Here is an 18,630-nt window from a genome sequence, read left to right as displayed (position 1 = left end):
GGTAGCCACAGCACATGCCCCCCAGTAGATAGCTAGCCACAGCACATGTCCCCCAGTAGATAGCTAGCCACAGCACATGCCCCCAAGTAGATAGGTAGCCACAGCACATGCCCCTCATTAGACAGCTAGCCACAGCACATGCCCCCCAGTAGATAGCTAGCCACAGCACATGTCCCCCAGTAGATAGCTAGCCACAGCACATGCCCCCAAGTAGATAGGTAGCCACAGCACATGCCCCCCATTAGACAGCTAGCCACAGCACATGTCCCCCAGTAGATAGCTAGCCACAGCACATGCCCCCCAGTAGATAGCTAGCCACACACATGCCCCCCAGTAGATAGCTAGCCACAGCACATGCCCCCCAGTAGATAGCTAGCCACAGCACATGCCCACCAGTAGATAGCTAGCCACAGCACATGCCCCCCAGTAGATAGGTAGTCACAGCAGTCAGCTCCTCATCGCTCCCACGCTCTTCTCTTTGACCCAGGCTTAGACGATGGCGCCTGGGTTGTTCAAAGGATGGAGGCGGTGGTAACATCGCTGTCTGTGTCCAGTGATCAGTCTAAGAGACACACAGCAGCCATCACTATTTATTAAAGATCTGTCTGAGAGCCAGATGCAGCCAACAAAAGAGCCACATCTGGCTCCCGAGCCGTAGGTTCCCTACCCCTGCCTTAAAAGGTTATCAGCAAAGACAAATTCCATAGTCTTCTACTTATAGCATTTAGTGAGTTTTACTTTTATATGAAAAAAAAATGTTTGCTGGGAAACTGGATTTACTGTAAGAATCAGACACTCAATAGCTTTTCAACAAACTTTCACTGATAAAAAAAAAATAAACCCAGTGATTTTATTTTACGCTTTAGCCTTTTCACATAGACCGATCTTCTGGCTTATAATATCACAAGATCTGAAGATTTCCCCAGACTGACTACTGAAGAACACCTAAACCTGCATCAGATTTGTTTTGTTTTTTATTCTTTGGCTCCTGAAGACTCTATGTAGGATAAAAAAAAAAGTAATCTGTGAATGTGAATTCAGTCATGCATGTGGAATGTTTATATATCTTTTTGTATCTTTAGCTGCCACATGAAGAGACAAAATTGAAGGAAATATGTGAGAGCACGGCCACTGCATACCCTTCTTTATCATATCCCCTGGAGGTGCTTAGCTTGCATTTTATCAGGTCTGGTAAGTATTTTGGATCTTTGCTCAGTTTTCTTTATAGCACTTTTAGTAAAGTAAAATGTATGTTTCGGGGACAGATTTAGAGGGGTTGTCCCATTGTAGCAAGCTAGGGTCTTATTTGCTGGTCAGTGGGGGTCTCAGTGGTGGGACACCCACAGATCACGAGAATGGGGGACCGCTGCACCCAATTGTCACCCTGAGACGACCAGAGCAGCCGATCATGCAGGCCTGGGCTGCCCCGTTCATCTCAATGGAGTACAGCACTCGGATATCTCCATCAGCTCCATAGAAATGAACGGGGCAGTCCACACATGCGCAACCAGCAGATCTGGCTATCTTGGGGTGCAACGTGGTACATACATTCTCGTGATTTGTGGGGGTCTCATCACTAGGACCCCTACCAATCAGCAAATGGATATGGCTTAACTTGCTACAATGGAACAACCCCTTTAAGAGCGTTTTACTTTTTTGTTTTGTTTTTTTGTGCACAAATTAGTTGATTTAGATGCTGCTGATCTACATACTTGTACCGTACAGTAAGCATTAAACCTTATTGACCAGATTATCATCTTATTATCACAATACAATTGCACATTTAAAGCCATTTTTAAAATGCCCTTAAAATGCAGAGAATAAAAAGCGCCATGGTGTGAATAGAAATTTAAATTTACCCACATTTAACATAGAGCCATTATTATGACTGGGCTCTAAAGTAGTTGGTGTACAGTATGGTGATTTTCTATTGGTAATGTATTATGATACCATGCAACTCACCAGGTACATGAAGCTGTATAGTTGTGTGCTTCAGTCCGTTTTTTCATGCGAAGAATTAGCAATGAATAATATGAGTGCAGAGTGCAATCTTCCTGTATGGGGGAAGCCACGGATGACTGTCAATACAGAAGCCTGTGTGTAATTCTCGTAATTGTGTTTATTTAGTATAGATAGAAAGCAGGTGCATATTATTTTCCACATACCGGGATGAACATGGTGTACATGGTGCACCACATAAAGCTCTTCAAAACTACAATACATAATTGTTTGTCCTCTCTACTGCCTTGCGAATCATTGCCAGCTGTGTATCACTCATCATATGGAATAAATATCCATTCTGAAAAGTGTCTTGTGTTATCTAAGCTTTATTAAGAAAATAAGCTAGCCTTCATGAGGATGACCTTTGGATGGGTTTTCGAAGATCTGTGTGTCCTTTGTCCATATTTTTCAAACCAAAATCGGTAGTGTATTGAAAAAAAGTTGCTATCAGTCCCTTTAGGGTGCAGCATATTTATTTAAGGGACTGGACCTTTTCTCAAGGGAAAGCTTGAGAAAGCGTCCGATCTCTGAAATGTTGCACTGCCTTGTTCTCACGCCAGTTCTGGATCCTAAAGCTTCTCTGCTTACTCAGGTTGGACGGACTATTTACATTTGAGAGACTATTTCTTTAAAATGTTTGCCTTTTTCACTTCATGAGAAAGTAAAATAATATTGAATTCAGTATGCATGGCGAGCGCATTGTTTGAATGGCTTTCGATGAATGATAAAAATATCTTTCAAAAGTGCATTCCATTTTTTACAACTTTTAAGAGGCCGGGGTCACTATTCCTGAACAAGAACAGGGATGGTTAAGTTAGGAAATGTATTTGTAATGGCTTTCCAAGCTAAAAATCCATATTATGAAGTGCAATTATTAATCGTGTCCATCTTTTCCTGTCGCCATGTGCAGGGGACGCCAGTGAAGAAGCGGTAAGGTGTTACAATAGGCTGCTGGAAATGGAGCCAACCAATGCTTCTGGCCTTATCGGAATAGGTGTCAAAGCTCTGCACGATAAAAAGTATGACATGGCTCAAGAAAAGCTTTCCCAAGGTAAAATAACATCTTCATTGCAAATGTGTCAAGTACTGTGCATTAAAGAGGACCTGTCACCAAAATTTTACCCCTCACACCAGTAATACCAGCTGTTAAAGGGTTAAAAGTCCTCCCCATATCATCAAAAATGATTTGCCACTGAGGCACTGTACCTTAGTTACAGTCATTTTTCTGATATGCTAATGAGTAGACATCAGTCCACTCATGCGTCTTCCTCCCAGACACCTCGTTCTTTTGATTGAAAGCTCTGTGTCTCTTCAAATCTCAGCCGAAGCAGACAGGAAGTCCTCTCCCTATCCACTTCCTGTACTTACCAGAATACTGTCCCTCTCACTGCATGATGTATCAACCAGTGAGCACTGAGTGGGAAACTGCAGATCTTCTCTCCAGTTTATCCACCACGATGGGCATGGGCAAGCAATGGTGATGGGTCAGGCCAACTTAGGCAAGAAAAGGGAATTATTTTACCTGTGGGAGGAGGCAGATTTAAAGGTGGATTAAAATTTGAGAAGTTTCAAAATCAAACCCCTTTAAGCCAGGACACTGGCTCTGCACGTAAGGTTTATTGTGACTGTCCTTTATGACAGGTTACCAGGCTACCCTTAAGAGTCAGCACATATTATTATTACAATTTAAGAGCGACCTGAGCAGTATGTGACTTTATTTACATCCGCGCTTTGTTGCAGGGGGACACAAAAAAAAAAAAGACAAAACACAGTAGTTCACTGCCCAGTACTTATGACATGTTAGAAAGAGATATATATATATATATATATATATATATATATATATATATATATATAGATATAGATAGATAGATAGATAGATAGATAGATATAATATATATAGATACACAGGTAATGCCAAATAATCTGAATATCTTACTCAAACAGGAGATTTCACCCTATCAGTGTGTCTGTAAAGGAATTTAGAACATGATAAACCACTGTCAGAGCCCATAACCAGACATTCTAAAACGTAAATTTTAATGTCACTTTATAAAAATTCATGAAAAACAATACTGTGATTTGTGTTCAACAAGAAAATAATTAAAATGACTATTCGCCTTAGTGTTATGAAAAATGTCTTTTTTTTTGTAGGATAAATATTCCTGTTTGTATATTGTGGAAACGTGTTCAATTAGTTCCCGCTGGGCGCCTGTACTTGGCATCTAACAGTTGGCGCTGACAGTAGGTTATAACATATTCAGATCTGATTTTAATCTCAGGCTCTTAGTTAAGCTGTCAATTATCACAAGTATATGGCAGGTGATATTGCACACTATAATTTGCTATTAGCTTCGATCAATGACTAGTCCTAGATAGGGATTAGTAATGATTACTAAAGGCTGAACTACAATTTAAAATTTCAACATTATAAGCCCCCCCCCCCCCCCGCCAACATGTTTTGCCAGTGAACTGGCTTCATCAGGGCTTTAGGGCTAATGATAAATAATGCTGCAACTACAAGCAAAGGATATAAAGATTATACTCAGCCATCCCAAAAAAAAAAAATAGATTTTGTGATGGGCGGAATATAATCTTAATATCCTTAGCTTGTTGGCTCTGTGCTCCTTATTAGCCCTAAACCCCTGATGAAGCCAGTTCACTGGCAAAACATGTCAGGGAGGTGGGGGGATCTGAACAACATGACAGCTGAATACTTGTCATAACTGACACTTTAACTAAGAGCCTGAGATTATAATCACATCTGAATTTGTTATAACTTAAAGGACATCTACCACCAGCATGAAAGATTGTAAACCAAGCACACTAACATACTGGTGTGTGTCCCCTCTGACAGGATCTGCTCTTCTTTTATTTTCTTATGCCCTGGTTTTTAAGAAAAAAGGCTTTAAAAATTATGCAAGTGAGCTTTAGGGGCTCTAGGCTCTATAAAGATCTATGGAGCCTGGAGCTCCGAAGGCTCGTTTGCATAATTTTAAAAGCCTTTTTTTGTAAAAACCAGGGAATAAGAAGATCAAAGAAGAGCAGATCCAGAGGGGGCACACACCAGTATGTCAGTGTGCTGGGTTCACAATCCTTCATCCTCGTGGTAGATATCCTTTAATTCTACAGTCATAGACCTTAGTGTCAGCGCTATTTGTCATATCCAAGTAAAGGGCGCCCAGTGGGAGCTAATTGCTTAGGTTTCCACAATATATGAAAAGGGAAATTTATCCTCCGAAAATTTAATTAATTATATAATACTGAGGCGAACTGTAATTTTAATTATTTTTTGTTGAGCACAAATCACTGTATTTTTTTTGCATTAATTTTAATAAAGTTACATTAAAAGTTAAGTTAACACCAACAGTGATTTATCGTGTTCTAATTTAATTAACCTTGCCGTGACATTGGTCCTATCTGCCTTTGTTGAATAATCTGTAAAGTAATCCTGCTGTGTAATAAAGTCCTGTGATTACAGCAGCCTCTGCACTGAGCAGAGCACTGGGTGACTATTCTTCTACAGCTGTAGGATGGCATACAGTGAATCTGTTAAAGAGAACCTATCATGCAAATTAACCCACCCAAAATAAAGACTGCATTAAAAACTATATTGAAAATTAATTGCCCTTATCCCTAAATGCTTTCTATGGCTGCAATGTTACAAAAATCAGTTTGTACTCGACTGATGTGAGTCAGTCACACTAGTTGAGTCATGCATATTTAATTTTGCTTGCATTGCCCTGCCTCCTTGTTCATGATTGACAGACTATGATATTCTGCGGTATGGAGAGCTCTGTTACATCATTGGGCACTTAAAGTCATGTGACCAGGGTAACATCATCTAAGGTCATGTTGCATCTGTGACATCTACCTCATGGATGTATCTGATCACATGAATTACAGCATGCCTCCATGGAGGATGAGGAGGAGTAGAAGTCCATGGAGGCTGCTGTGATTTCATTAGATATATGCATAGGGTACAGTTTGCTAATGTTAGGAGGCTAAAGGACCTGTGATGATGTCACCCTGGTTACATGACATGTTGAGAAGAGGCATAGGACAAGAGAAGGTGTAGATGGGAGGGGTCACCCAAACAGGAAAAGTCGTCTCTGATGCCAGGGAATATAAGATAGAGTTGATGTTAATATAACAATTATTTAGCTAAAAGAAGTGTATTAGTTAGTAGGTCTCTGAATCCTGCCACTAGCTGTAAATGTGAAAATGTGGTGACAGGTTCTTCTTAACCTCCACTTTGACTTCCAGTGGGTTTTGAAAATATGTTCTGTTAACATGAGTATCTATATATACTGTATGCCTACAATGATGAACATGCTTTCCCAGGAGTCCAGCAGATGAGCTCATGTCCCAGCGCCTGGTACTTCCTTGCTGAAGCTCAGCTGAAAGTACACAGACACGAGAAGGCTGCCTTTTCCTGTGAACAAGGTGAGGAGCATTTCCTAGGGTTTAGTTGAAACACATTATTTTAATTTAATAATAATGCATTTATTTTCTTTCTTTAGCCATCAAATTTCTATCCCAGGATAAGCTTTGTCATGGAGACTCTAAGCTGAAGGATCGTGCTCTTAGACTGAAAGCTGAGGCTTTGCTGGAGTGTACAGATGGGGATCACTCTGAGGAGATATTGCAAATCTTGAACCAGGTATTTTTGTGAAATGCTGTTTAATTGGCGAATATTGTGGTTTACAAGATATTAGTCTTTTCCTTTTCTAAAACTATCCACAAACTGCTATTGTCCTGTTACCTAGGACATGTATATTCAAGACATTTAGCATTGCATAGAAAAAGTCATTTGTATGCTGTAAGGAGTTATGGGAGAGGATAACCAGCCTGATACAATACCCCCTGCTGGTTTGAATGATGTCCCACGGGACTAGTAGATACATTTTTTTAATAGTATTTATTCTTGCGTTTTTCCAGTAAAAGATTAAATATACATATGGACAATATAATATAAATATGGCCAATTTCCCACAAGAGTAACACATGTAAACCAGGAGATACGTTAAGTCACATGCTATTTGTCATGTCAAGAGAATAAGTTTACCGTAGAAACAACTACACACACATATACGCAACCAGATGCACCCACATGACTACACAAATACCCTGTTTCCCCCGAAAATAAGACAGTGTCTTATATTAATTTTTATTCCTAAAGAGGCACTAGGACTTATTTTCAGGGGACGTCTTATTTTTCCATGATCAAGAATTTACGTTTATCAATCAACAAAAACATTCAACTTCTCTAATATCCTTATGACTCTCCAAACTCTGAATTTCCTGCTGTATTTTTTGTGACTCCATTTCTATTAGAATCATTGGCCCCAATCTCTCATGTTTAGTAAAAGAACTTTCCGCTTCGTCCCCCATGACGGCCCAACCTGGAGGATGCCCCTTGACCTCTGCAGGGACAGGAAGAAGAGAGGTTAAATGCTCCCCCCCTTGCATCCTCCCGCCAGTGTTCTTCCTGTCCCTGCCGAGGCAGGACAAGAGAGGTGCCCTCTCTCCTCCAGGGGGGGGGGGACGAAGTAAACTTACGGGTAGTCCTGGCTGGCTAAATCCCGGCGGGCTGGGGCGTTCGGTCGGCCTTGTGTCCTCCCTTTCGCCGCCCTTCCAGTCCGTTCGTCCTGGCCGCCGCTCCGCGATCCGTGTGTGAGCGCGCGGCGGCCGAAAAAACTACATTTCCCGGCGTCCCCCGAGGTCCGATGACGACTTCCGGTCGCGACCGGAAGTGGCGGCTCACAGGACCGCAATGCATCCCTGGGAACGGGAGCGCGGCGCAGACGAACTCTACAGGGGGATGGGCTCCCCATTAAGGTATTTAACGTCACCTGGAGCAGGTAGTCACGCTGATCTCAGGTCTAAGATCTGTGCGTGACGCTGCGGTGCTGGTTTCCTGTGCTGTGTATTTCTGAAATTTTCCTGTGCGCTTCCACGGCTCTTATGATGGCTGACGAGGCAGACCCTACCCTCCTGCATCCTCCGGTTTCTGTAAGTGGGACTTTTGTGCAGGTTTGGGTTTTTTACTGTGTGTAAAAATAGTGGGTCATTTATTATCCTCCGCTTGCCCTTTCAGGAGAAAGACCAAGGGTCTAAAGCGAAAGGCAAGGAGGATAAAGGGGATAAGACGAGCAGGTCGGAAAAACCCGAGAAAAGCCGGCTTAGAAAGTGTAACATGTGTGCCCACTCTATGTCCGACTCATACAAAAAGCCGATTTGCAAGTCTTGCATCGACAATTTTATGAGAGAGGAAAAGACATCCTTCTTAGATGAATTAAAGGGGTTTATCGAGGAGAAAATAAGCTCTTCAGTGGCCGCTGCTACGTCCAGGCCTCCACCGAGTAAGAAACCTAGAGTGGAGCCGGATTCTTCTATATCTGAGGGGGGGGATGATTCTGAAGCTCCCTCTTGCTCATACGTAGAAGATGATGATCCTACGGATTCACAAAAAACAGAAGATTCACGTCATCTGTTTCAGTTTGAGGAACTCGATGGTCTCTTAAAAGCAATTAGACAGACCTTGGAAATCGAGGAGATTCTTCCCCCTAGATCTAAAGAGGAGGAACTTTTTGGGGGACTGAAGGCAAAACGCCAGAGGGTGTTTCCCCTGAATGACACGTTAAAGGAGCTGGTTTCTGAGGAGTGGCAAGAGCCAGAAAAAAGGGTTATCGTGTCCAAAAACTTTAAAAAGAGACTTGTTTTCGAGCCCGAGGAGTCTAAAGTATGGGACACTTGTCCAAAGATGGATGTGCAAGTTACCAAAATAGTAAAGAAGACTGACCTTCCTTTTGAGGACGCGGCCCAATTAAAGGACCCTATGGACAGGAAGTCTGACTCCCTGTTGAGAAAGGCCTGGGAGACCTCCATGCTCAGTCTGAAAACTAACTTGGCTTCCACCTCAGTCGCAAGGAACTTGCTGTACTGGCTGAATGAGTTGGAATCCCACATCAAGGAGGGGACTCCGAGATCAACTATCTTGGAGAACTTTCCTTTGCTGAAATCTGCAACAGCCTTCCTCGCAGATTCTGCTGCCGAGGGAATTCGTTTCGCTTCAAAGGAGGGAGCACTTACTAACTCTACCCGATGGGCGCTGTGGCTAAAACAGTGGAACGGGGACATTAGATCCAAGGCAAAGCTGTGCAGTCTTCCCTTCTCAGGGGAGTTTGTGTTTGGCCCAGAGTTGGATGCTATACTTGAGAGAGCATCAGATAAGAAAAAGGGCTTCCCTGAGAGATCGATACCCAAGAAGCAGCCCTTTCGGGACTTCAAAAGGATTCCTACAAGGATAAAGGGAAAAGGGGACGCTGGAGCTACCCGAAAGGAGGTAAAGGGAGAGGGTTTCTGTTCTCCACCCCAACAGACCCTAATAGAAACAAAAAACAATGATGCCATAGTAGGGGGAAGGTTGCTAAGATTCAGAGGAGAATGGACACAGGTCACTTCAAATCCCTGGGTCTTAGATATATTACTGCATGGTTACAACATCGAATTCCTCAGACTTCCCCCTACGAAATATATGCCACCTTCACCTTCCATGTCACTTACATCCCACAGCTTAATATGGCAAGAAGTAGCTTCTCTTTTGTCTTCTGGAGTGATTATACCTGTTCCACAGGATCAAGAGAAATCCGGTTTTTACTCTTCTCTTTTTTTGGTAAAGAAACCGAATGGCACAAACCGACTAATCATCAACCTGAGAGGTCTCAACGAGTTTATCGTCTACCGGAAATTCAGGATGGAGTCGGTAAGATCAGCCACACACATTATTCACCAAGATGCATTAATGTGCACTATAGACTTAAAGGATGCATATTATCACATCCCTATACACCATTTCTCACAAAGGTTTTTAAGGTTTTCTGTCTTGTCTCCAGAGGGTGCTACACTACACTTTCAATTCTGTGCACTCCCCTTCGGAATATCTTCTGCACCAAGGACCTTTACAAAGGTGATGGCAGAGGTGGTGGCGTCTCTCAGACTACAGGACGTACTGATCGTCCCGTACCTAGACCTGCTTATTGTTGGCCAAGACAGGGGGAGCTTACTCTTCTCCAGAGATCTCACCCTAGAAACCTTAAAAAGACTGGGATGGATAGTAAACTACCAGAAGTCAGAACTTTCCCCAGCTACTGTGAGGAAATTCCTGGGTGTAAACCTGAACTCAGTTTACCAAATGTCGTTCCTTCCACAGGACAAAGGAGACCACATCAAGGATCTGATAACAAGGTTCAGGAGAAAGTCAGTGATCTCTATCAGAGAAGCTATGAAGATTCTGGGCTCCCTAACAGCCTGCATCTCCTCGGTAGCCTGGTGTCAGGCCCATTCCAGAATACTCCAGGGATGGATCTTAAGATCCTGGAACAGAAAACAGGAGGATCTGGACAGGAAAATCCCAATCCCACCTGCCGTCAAGGAGGACCTGCTATGGTGGTTGGAAGACGGAAATCTGAGGAAAGGGATCTTCTGGTCAAACAGCCCTTACATCCCAATCCAGACAGACGCGAGCCAGAGGGGCTGGGGGGCAGTGATGCCTCAGCAATTTTCCCAGGGTACCTGGACAGAGGAGATTACAAGAAGATCCTCAAATTTCCGAGAGTTGCAAGCAGTATGGGAAGCACTCAGCGCGAACACTCCTCTTCTTGCCCACCAACACCTCCTAATTCTATCAGACAATACAACTACGGTCTCCTACATAAAAAGACAAGGAGGAACCAGGTCTCCTCTCCTGAGTACCCTAGCTCGGAAAATATTTTTGTGGGCAGAACAACACACTCTGTCAATTTCTGCCACTCATCTAAAGGGCACGGAGAATTCAAGGGCAGACTTTCTAAGCAGAAGAAAGATCCTACCAAACGAGTGGAGCCTCAAGGAGGAGATCTTCCAGGGGCTAACATCTTTGTGGGGTTATCCTCTAGTGGACTTGTTCGCAACAAGGGAGAATACCAAATGCCTGCATTATTTTTCTCTGGAAAAAGGGGAGAACAGGGAACGGCTGGACGCCTTCTCTCACTCCTGGGACATTCCACTAGTCTACGCCTTCCCCCCAATTCCCCTGATCGCCAGGGTCCTGAGGAAAATATTTCAGGAAAATACCAGAGCCATCTTCATCTGCCCGAACTGGCCGAAGAAAAGCTGGTACCCACTCTTGAAGAAGATGTCACCAGAGAATCCAGTCATTCTTCCGCTATCAGAGGACCTTCTACATCAGGGTCCAATCCATCATCCAAACCCAGGGAAATTACAGCTGTTTGCCTGGATCCTGAATCCAGCTTCTTAAGCTCTCAGGGACTCTCATCTGAAGTCATCAAGACCCTGAAGGCAAGTAGAAAACCAGTCACCTTTGCCATCTATCATAAGATATGGAAGAGGTTCTGTTCCTTCTGTAAGGACAGTCCACCTTCCCAAGCTAACCTTAATATTTTGCAGGTGCTTGAATTTCTTCAGAAGGGTTTGGAGTTGGGTTTGTCTACCAGCACCCTGAAGGTCCAGGTGTCGGCGCTTAGTGTCTTCTTCGACCAGCCTCTCATCGAGCACAGGTGGGTCAAGAGATTTATTAAAGCTGCCTCTAGGTTAAAGCCTCAGACTGTCAAAAAATCATCAGCATGGGACTTAACTCTAGTTTTGAATGCCTTAATGAAGGAACCATTTGAACCTATTGATTCCTCCAGTGTTAAAAACCTGACACTTAAGACAGTTTTCCTGATAGCCATCACTTCTGCTAGAAGGTTAGGTGAACTTCAGGCTATATCAATTAGGGAACCCTACATGAAAATTCTAGATGATAGAATTGTTTTGATGTTGAATCCAAATTTTGTTCCCAAGGTGGTTTCTGACTTTCATAGGAATCAGGAGATTATCCTACCCTCCTTCTGTGAGAACCCTTCTTCGGCAAGAGAACGCGAATGGAGTTCTTTGGATGTAAGACGTTCTGTCCTAAAATACCTACAGATTACAGAGGCCTGGCGTATTGACTCTAACCTTTTCATCCAATTTCAGGGGAAAAATAAGGGGAGGAAGGCGTCGAAGGCGACTATTGCAAGATGGCTGAGACTGGCAATTGCCTCATGTTACGACCTACAGAAAAGCCCGATACCAGCAGGAATCCGAGCTCACTCGACCAGGGCTATGTCCACTTCTTGGGCGGAAAGAAGAGGAGCGTCACTAGATCAGATTTGCAGAGCTGCAACGTGGTCTTCATCCACGACATTCTCCAAGCATTATAGGCTGGACTTGCACTTGTCAAAAGACCTATCATTTGGACGCAAGGTGTTACAGGCTGTAATCCCTCCCTAAAAAAGCTTACTAATTTTGTAAGTCTCCAGGTTGGGCCGTCATGGGGGACGAAGCGGAAATTGTGAATTAGATTACTCACCGGTAATTCTATTTCCGTTAGTCCACCATGACGGCCTATATATTTTCCCTCCCAGCTGGATTTATTCCTTTCTTTGTGTTGTTATTTCCAGATAATTTTCCTTTGTATGTGGAGCAAACATACTAAATAAATCTGGTTGTATCTTCCTCAGCATGGTTATTTTGTAATCACTGGCGGAAGGATGCAAGGGGGGGAGCATTTAACCTCTCTTCTTCCTGTCCCTGCAGAGGTCAAGGGGCATCCTCCAGGTTGGGCCGTCATGGTGGACTAACGGAAATAGAATTACCGGTGAGTAATCTAATTCACAATTTCCATAAATGACCCCTCCTTATTCTTGTAGCTGCTGGGATCACATTTGCAGCACAACAGTCAGTGATTTTATCCCATGATATCTTCCCCCATGTCACAACCTCTTGCTGTATCTAAATGATCTACTAATACTAATGCACAGTCTGGGGGGAGCTGCTGCAATGGCTGCCACTAGGTCTTATTTTCTGGGGAGGCCTTTTATTTCAAAGCCTGAACAAAATTGTACTAGGTCTTATTTTCGGGGGTTGTCTTATTTTAGGGGAAACAGGGTACATGACAACATACACAAACAACAAACATACCATAAAACTTAGGGGAAGATACAAATTTACAGACATTTATGCAGTCGAATGAGAGTTCCGGTATCATCGTGACTAGATGAGCTCCAACACTTCCTGTTAATATACACTGAACGAGGTGGATAATGCGATTAATAAGCAGGATCCGTCACCTCAGAGGAGGGGGCTCTTGGTCCTTCCAGGTCATATTCTGCACCTTGAGGGCATAATAAAAGACGAAGCAGAAGAAAATCTTGTCATAATGACCATGGACTATCTCATTTAGAATACCGATGAGGCAGACCTGCGGGGACATAATTTAAACTGTAGCTCTTGTTAAAAACAGATAAAATGAAATGAGGAGAAGCCAGAGAAATATAGCCAGGAAATTCCTTTTAATTTTCATGAAAGATATGGAAACAAACTGCATATCTGTATATTAATACTGCGGATACTCTGATTTATGTACCGTATTTTCCGGGCCATTAGGCGCACCGGAATATAAGGCGCATTAGTCCGATGCGCCTTATATATGTAATATTTCCATATATAAGGCGCATCGGACTATAAGGCGCGGGGTCCGGGGGCGTGTCGGAGGTCCGGGGGCGGAGCGGAGACGCGACGCGGAGAAGAGACGCGACCCGAAGACGAGACCCGACGAGACGCGGCGAAGGTGAGGGGGAGGTGGAGGAGGGCAGCGGACCATACTTACATAGGTCCCCTCTACCGGAGACAGCAGATCTCCAGCGGGAACTGCAGACCACGCGGCAGAAGTTGTTCGTGCCGCGTGGTCTGCAGTTCCCGCTGGAGATCTGCTGTCTCCAGTCTCCGGTAGCGGGGACCTATGTAAGTATGGTCCGCTGCCCTGTGCCATAGATAGGGCACACCGGACTATAAGGCGCACTTTGGATTTCCAAGGAAATCCAAGGCTTTTAAGTGCGCCTTATAGTCCGGAAAATACGGTAATTAATAAAATATTATAGGTTTGTTGGATGTATCAGATATGTTTATACGTTTCATCTTTTTTTTTCTTTTAGATTTCCGGTAAAGAAGATGATCCAGTGCTTATTGCCCTAAAATGCCAGGTGTATTTAAAGAAAGGATCATTAGAAGAAGCATCAAAGGTAAGAACTGCCTCCTTGTTGTTAATGTGGAGTGTCACTTTTCTGTTGACTTTGTTAAATTTAATTTCTCTTAATTCTGTGTTAATTTTTTTTAAAGGAAACCTGTCAACGGTGACCTAATTTTCACTAATGACAGGTTGCAGAAGCCCATCTGCATTGCAAATATGATTTTATGCCTTCACTAAGCATTTGCATTCATAACAGAAACCTCTGGGGTTGGGCTTTGGTTTCTATACATTTCAAAAAATAACATGTGACAGGAGCACAACGGTGGGGGCTGAGAGCTGAGGAGCAGCACTGACAAGTCACCCCCTAGGACTACACAGAAGATTCTGTCAGGAAGCCAGTTAAGTTATAACACACAATTATATTGTAATGCAAATGCTCAGAGAAGGCAGAAAGGCAGATTTGCAATACAGGTGTGATGGGCTTCTGTAAACAGTTTTTAGTGAAAATCAGGTTCCTGGTGACAGGTTCCCTTTAACTTTTATATGTGAAAAAGATTTTTTTATTTAATACATCAGCGAAACAATAAAACATACTGCATGTAAGTGGCACAAGTGGCAGTAGAACCCTGAGTGTAATATACATTGCTGTATTTTTAATTGAAAATTCTTGAAAGTCTTTTAAATGTTTAGCGAACATTCCTTAAAGCGAATCTGTCAGTCAAATGAACCCCCAAAAAAAGAAATATATTTTCATAAACTGACATGCTCTTAAAGTTGTATGCAATTGACCTGCAGTGAGTCTTATCAGTGTCTACCCTGAAGTTGAGGTCCGACTTATTCATGACTTTCCTGCACAGCCAGGTCATTGTGCTGGGAGGAGCAGGGGGTCACAGGCTGCCCATCCCCCCCCAGCACCATTCTCATCCTCACAGAACTGTTTTAGCTGCAGTGTGTGCTGAGGGAAGGTTACAGGATGCAACCCTCTGTCTTGAGGAAGGGAGCTAGAACTTCATGTAGCTGCTGCCTTATCTGTGTCTCTCCTAGGCAGCAGATAAAACAAAATAACTGCCAATACAATTATTTACTGTACATAGAAAAAAGAACAAGGGGAGGAGATGGGGGGGGGGGGGGGTTCCTAATTCCTCACTTCAGTGGCGAAGCTCATTTACATAAGAAAGAAAGAGTAATTTTGCAACAATAAATGTAATGGATCAACAAGATAAAAGCTGGGATTCAATCCTTATGAGTTGTTCTTCTATCCATCACTTATGTAACAATAATATGGAGTTTTTCACGTAGAGCAGGGAATGCAGTAGTGCTTCCAGCAGAAGAAATATAGAGTAAGATGGTAGTTTGAGTAGATTTTGTTATTCTGTGTTTAGCATTTGCTCTTTTTTTTTTTTTATCAGGTCTCTTTGCGACTCCGACAGACACATCCTGAGTTTGCAGAAGCACATTTTTTGGAGGGTCGGCTGTATTACATCCAAAAGAACTACACAGAGGCAAAGAAAAGGTATGAAAACATACAGGGCTACATTTAACGGGAATTGCACCTATTTCCCTTATTACGCCACCTCCACGTTAAGTGGGCGTGGAGGAGTGTGAAGGGGGAGTGGTCCGTTCCGTTGCAGGCGTTGTGTTTGACCTGGTGTTGGAGTGTTCCACCGGTGCAGATGCCCATCGAGATTTATCAAGAAGCCGGAGCCTCCTAATAGATCAAGCAGTTTCCAGGGGCACCATTATAAGACAGTGTACTTAGCCCCATTGTATGATAAATGTGCCCCACAATGTATTCCGGGAAGGCCACATGCTTTATATTTGTATTATTAAGGCAAATTCTGCAGCCTATGGAATGTGAGGCCCTGTGATAGGTTTATATGATTTATGGGATCATTGAATAAATTGTGACAGGATTCCTGGGAGGGACAATGGGAGTCCAGATTACCCCTTCATATACAGTGTTTGAGAACTTCTGTGCACACACACTGATACAGGCAGCCATAATCTGGACGCAGTGTCTAAAAAAGCTATGGGAGACAGCTTCTTGCCATTTTAAAAAACTGTGTTTTATTTTTTTTAGTTTTTTACATGCGATTGAAAAGAATCCTGCAGTTGCCAACTACTATTTCTACCTTGGTTTAACTTACTGGTTTATGAATGAAGAGACCAAGCGAGATAAAACGAAGGCGGTAACACAGTTTTTAAAGGTAATTTTAGTTGTAATAAGTTGTATTCACTATTTTTATCTTAATGCTTAGGTACAGTGGTTTTTTTTTTTACATTGACACTAACTTAGGTTTCTTTTAATCCTTCAGAACTTATATAATGTCCATGCCCTTTCCATGTATTTTTTTGCACATTTATGAATTCATGACTCATTAATGCATGATATATTACATAAATTATAAATATAATAGTTTACATTATTTTGATTATTGTGATACACGTGAAGATTATAGGGCCACATGTGCACCTGTGTTAATTCTCTTGTCTTTAAGTAGGATTAGAAGCATGGGGGGTTTCAGAGAGGCTGATATCATTAAAACTTAAGTGTTTTTTGAGAATATGAAAGGAATAGACAAGCAAACAAATGCATTTCCCTGCACTGTCATGGTAACACACAAACCCAGTGGTGGCTCTTTACTTCTTTTGACCATTTGCATGTGTGTGTATAATGCTCACCAGCATCTGGGCAGACAATTATACTGGACAGGAACCAAACTGAAATTGTTAGAACTAAGTATCTTTCTGGTGATCAAATAATAAAGGCTTCAATTATACAGTTACTTCAGACGTCATTGATCCAAATCTATTGGATGGGCATTAGCTCTTTCTTTATTAATTCCAAAACTTAATTCACCATCTGATAATAGACCCTTATTCTGTGCTGTTGTAAGTACCCTTTGTTCCATCAGCTTGTAAACTATACGGAAGTGGAGTCTAAAAAGAATAAAGGTCACAAAACATTATTGTAATATTTATAAAGCATATGCCCTGACATATTTTTTCCTGTTGTATTCTGCTGCAGTACTCTATAAGTGGCAAAATATGTCCCCGTGTATAAGTGGCTAGCGGATGTCTCCGTGTATAAGTGGCTAGCGGATGTCTCCGTGTATAAGTGGCTAGCGCACGTCCCCGTGTATAAGTGGCTAGCGCACGTCCCCGTGTATAAGTGGCTAGCGCACGTCCCCGTGTATAAGTGGCTAGCGCACGTCCCCGTGTATAAGTGGCTAGCGCACGTCCCCGTGTATAAGTGGCTAGCGCACGTCCCCGTGTATAAGTGGCTAGCGCACGTCCCCGTGTATAAGTGGCTAGCGCACGTCCCCGTGTATAAGTGGCTAGCGCACGTCCCCGTGTATAAGTGGCTAGCGCACGTCCCCGTGTATAAGTGGCTAGCGCACGTCCCCGTGTATAAGTGGCTAGCGCACGTCCCCGTGTATAAGTGGCTAGCGCACGTCCCCGTGTATAAGTGGCTAGCGCACGTCCCCGTGTATAAGTGGCTAGCGCACGTCCCCGTGTATAAGTGGCTAGCGCACGTCCCCGTGTATAAGTGGCTAGCGCACGTCCCCGTGTATAAGTGGCTAGCGCACGTCCCCGTGTATAAGTGGCTAGCACACGTCCCCATGTATAAGTGGCTAGCACAGATCACAGACCTTTCTTTATGGCCCATAAACAGTTTGTGTGCTTGTAGTCTAACCCTGCAGAATATATTGGCACTATATAACCCACATTAATTAAAATGTAAAAAGAAATGCACCACGGTTGGTTTTTTTGATGTAATATTTATACAAAATCCATTGTTACACTTTTTAGAAAGATTTTGCTTGTATAAGGCTTGAAATGGATTAAGGTACTTTCCATTTTATTATTGTGCAGGCGGCCCAACTTGACCCCTTTATGTCAAAAGTGTTTTGTTACCTGGGACATTACTACCGAGAAGTAGCTGGTGACAAGTGCAGGGCTCGTGGATGCTATAAGAAAGCATTTGACCTGGATGGCAGCGATGGAGAATCGGGAGCACAAGCGGTGGATCTAAGTGTAGAGCTCAATGATATGGTAATCCAACATCTCTGCAATATTCAAAAGTTTTATGCTTCAAGTCATCTACTCGTGTTTTAGAGCCCAAAACACATCTGCCTGAGAAAATGCCTGTTGCTTTTATTGTCATATATATTTATTGTCATAAAATACTTTCTTTCTAGGACACAGCTTTATCCATTTTGTCAGGTGTAACAGAGAGAGTGAGCGCAGGAACAGCAAAGTGGGCCTGGCTCAGGCGAGGCTTGTTCTACCTAAGAATGGGTCAGCACTCCAAAGCTGTGTCTGAGTAAGTGCTTCAACCTTTGTATCAATACTTCTAAAAATCCCCCATAGTAGTATTCACTGTAATAGTAAAGCATAACACACTTGATGCCCACAATTGCCTTAAAGGAAATCAATATCCATCATTATGAACCAGGGTGACTGTGGTTATTTTCTTTTATTTGTTCTCCTCGGGCTCCGTCCTACTTAATTCAAGTTTTAAAATTATGTCAATGAGCCAGAATAGCTCTAATGGCATAACCTCCATAACC

The 18,630-nt window shown here is 42.9% G+C and overlaps 1 protein-coding gene across 2 annotated transcripts in view; it reads left to right on the top strand.

Annotated features, from left to right (window-relative positions):
- Positions 1–18,630, top strand: part of SKIC3 (SKI3 subunit of superkiller complex) — a 75,260-nt gene that overhangs the window by 13,977 nt on the left and 42,653 nt on the right. For both annotated transcript variants that reach the window (XM_072139746.1, XM_072139755.1), the window contains exons 8-16: positions 1,083–1,191; positions 2,912–3,052; positions 6,346–6,447; positions 6,525–6,664; positions 14,022–14,108; positions 15,466–15,569; positions 16,137–16,263; positions 17,933–18,112; positions 18,259–18,383. In XM_072139746.1, coding sequence (XP_071995847.1) covers positions 1,083–1,191; positions 2,912–3,052; positions 6,346–6,447; positions 6,525–6,664; positions 14,022–14,108; positions 15,466–15,569; positions 16,137–16,263; positions 17,933–18,112; positions 18,259–18,383 — 1,115 coding nt within the window. The remainder of the gene's footprint in view (positions 1–1,082; positions 1,192–2,911; positions 3,053–6,345; positions 6,448–6,524; positions 6,665–14,021; positions 14,109–15,465; positions 15,570–16,136; positions 16,264–17,932; positions 18,113–18,258; positions 18,384–18,630) is intronic.

Source organism: Engystomops pustulosus, chromosome 1 (assembly GCF_040894005.1).
Source record: "Engystomops pustulosus chromosome 1, aEngPut4.maternal, whole genome shotgun sequence".
NCBI classification, from domain to species: Eukaryota; Metazoa; Chordata; class Amphibia; order Anura; family Leptodactylidae; genus Engystomops; species Engystomops pustulosus.
Note: the sequence above shows the minus strand (reverse complement) of the source record. Positions and strands in the feature narration are given on the sequence as shown.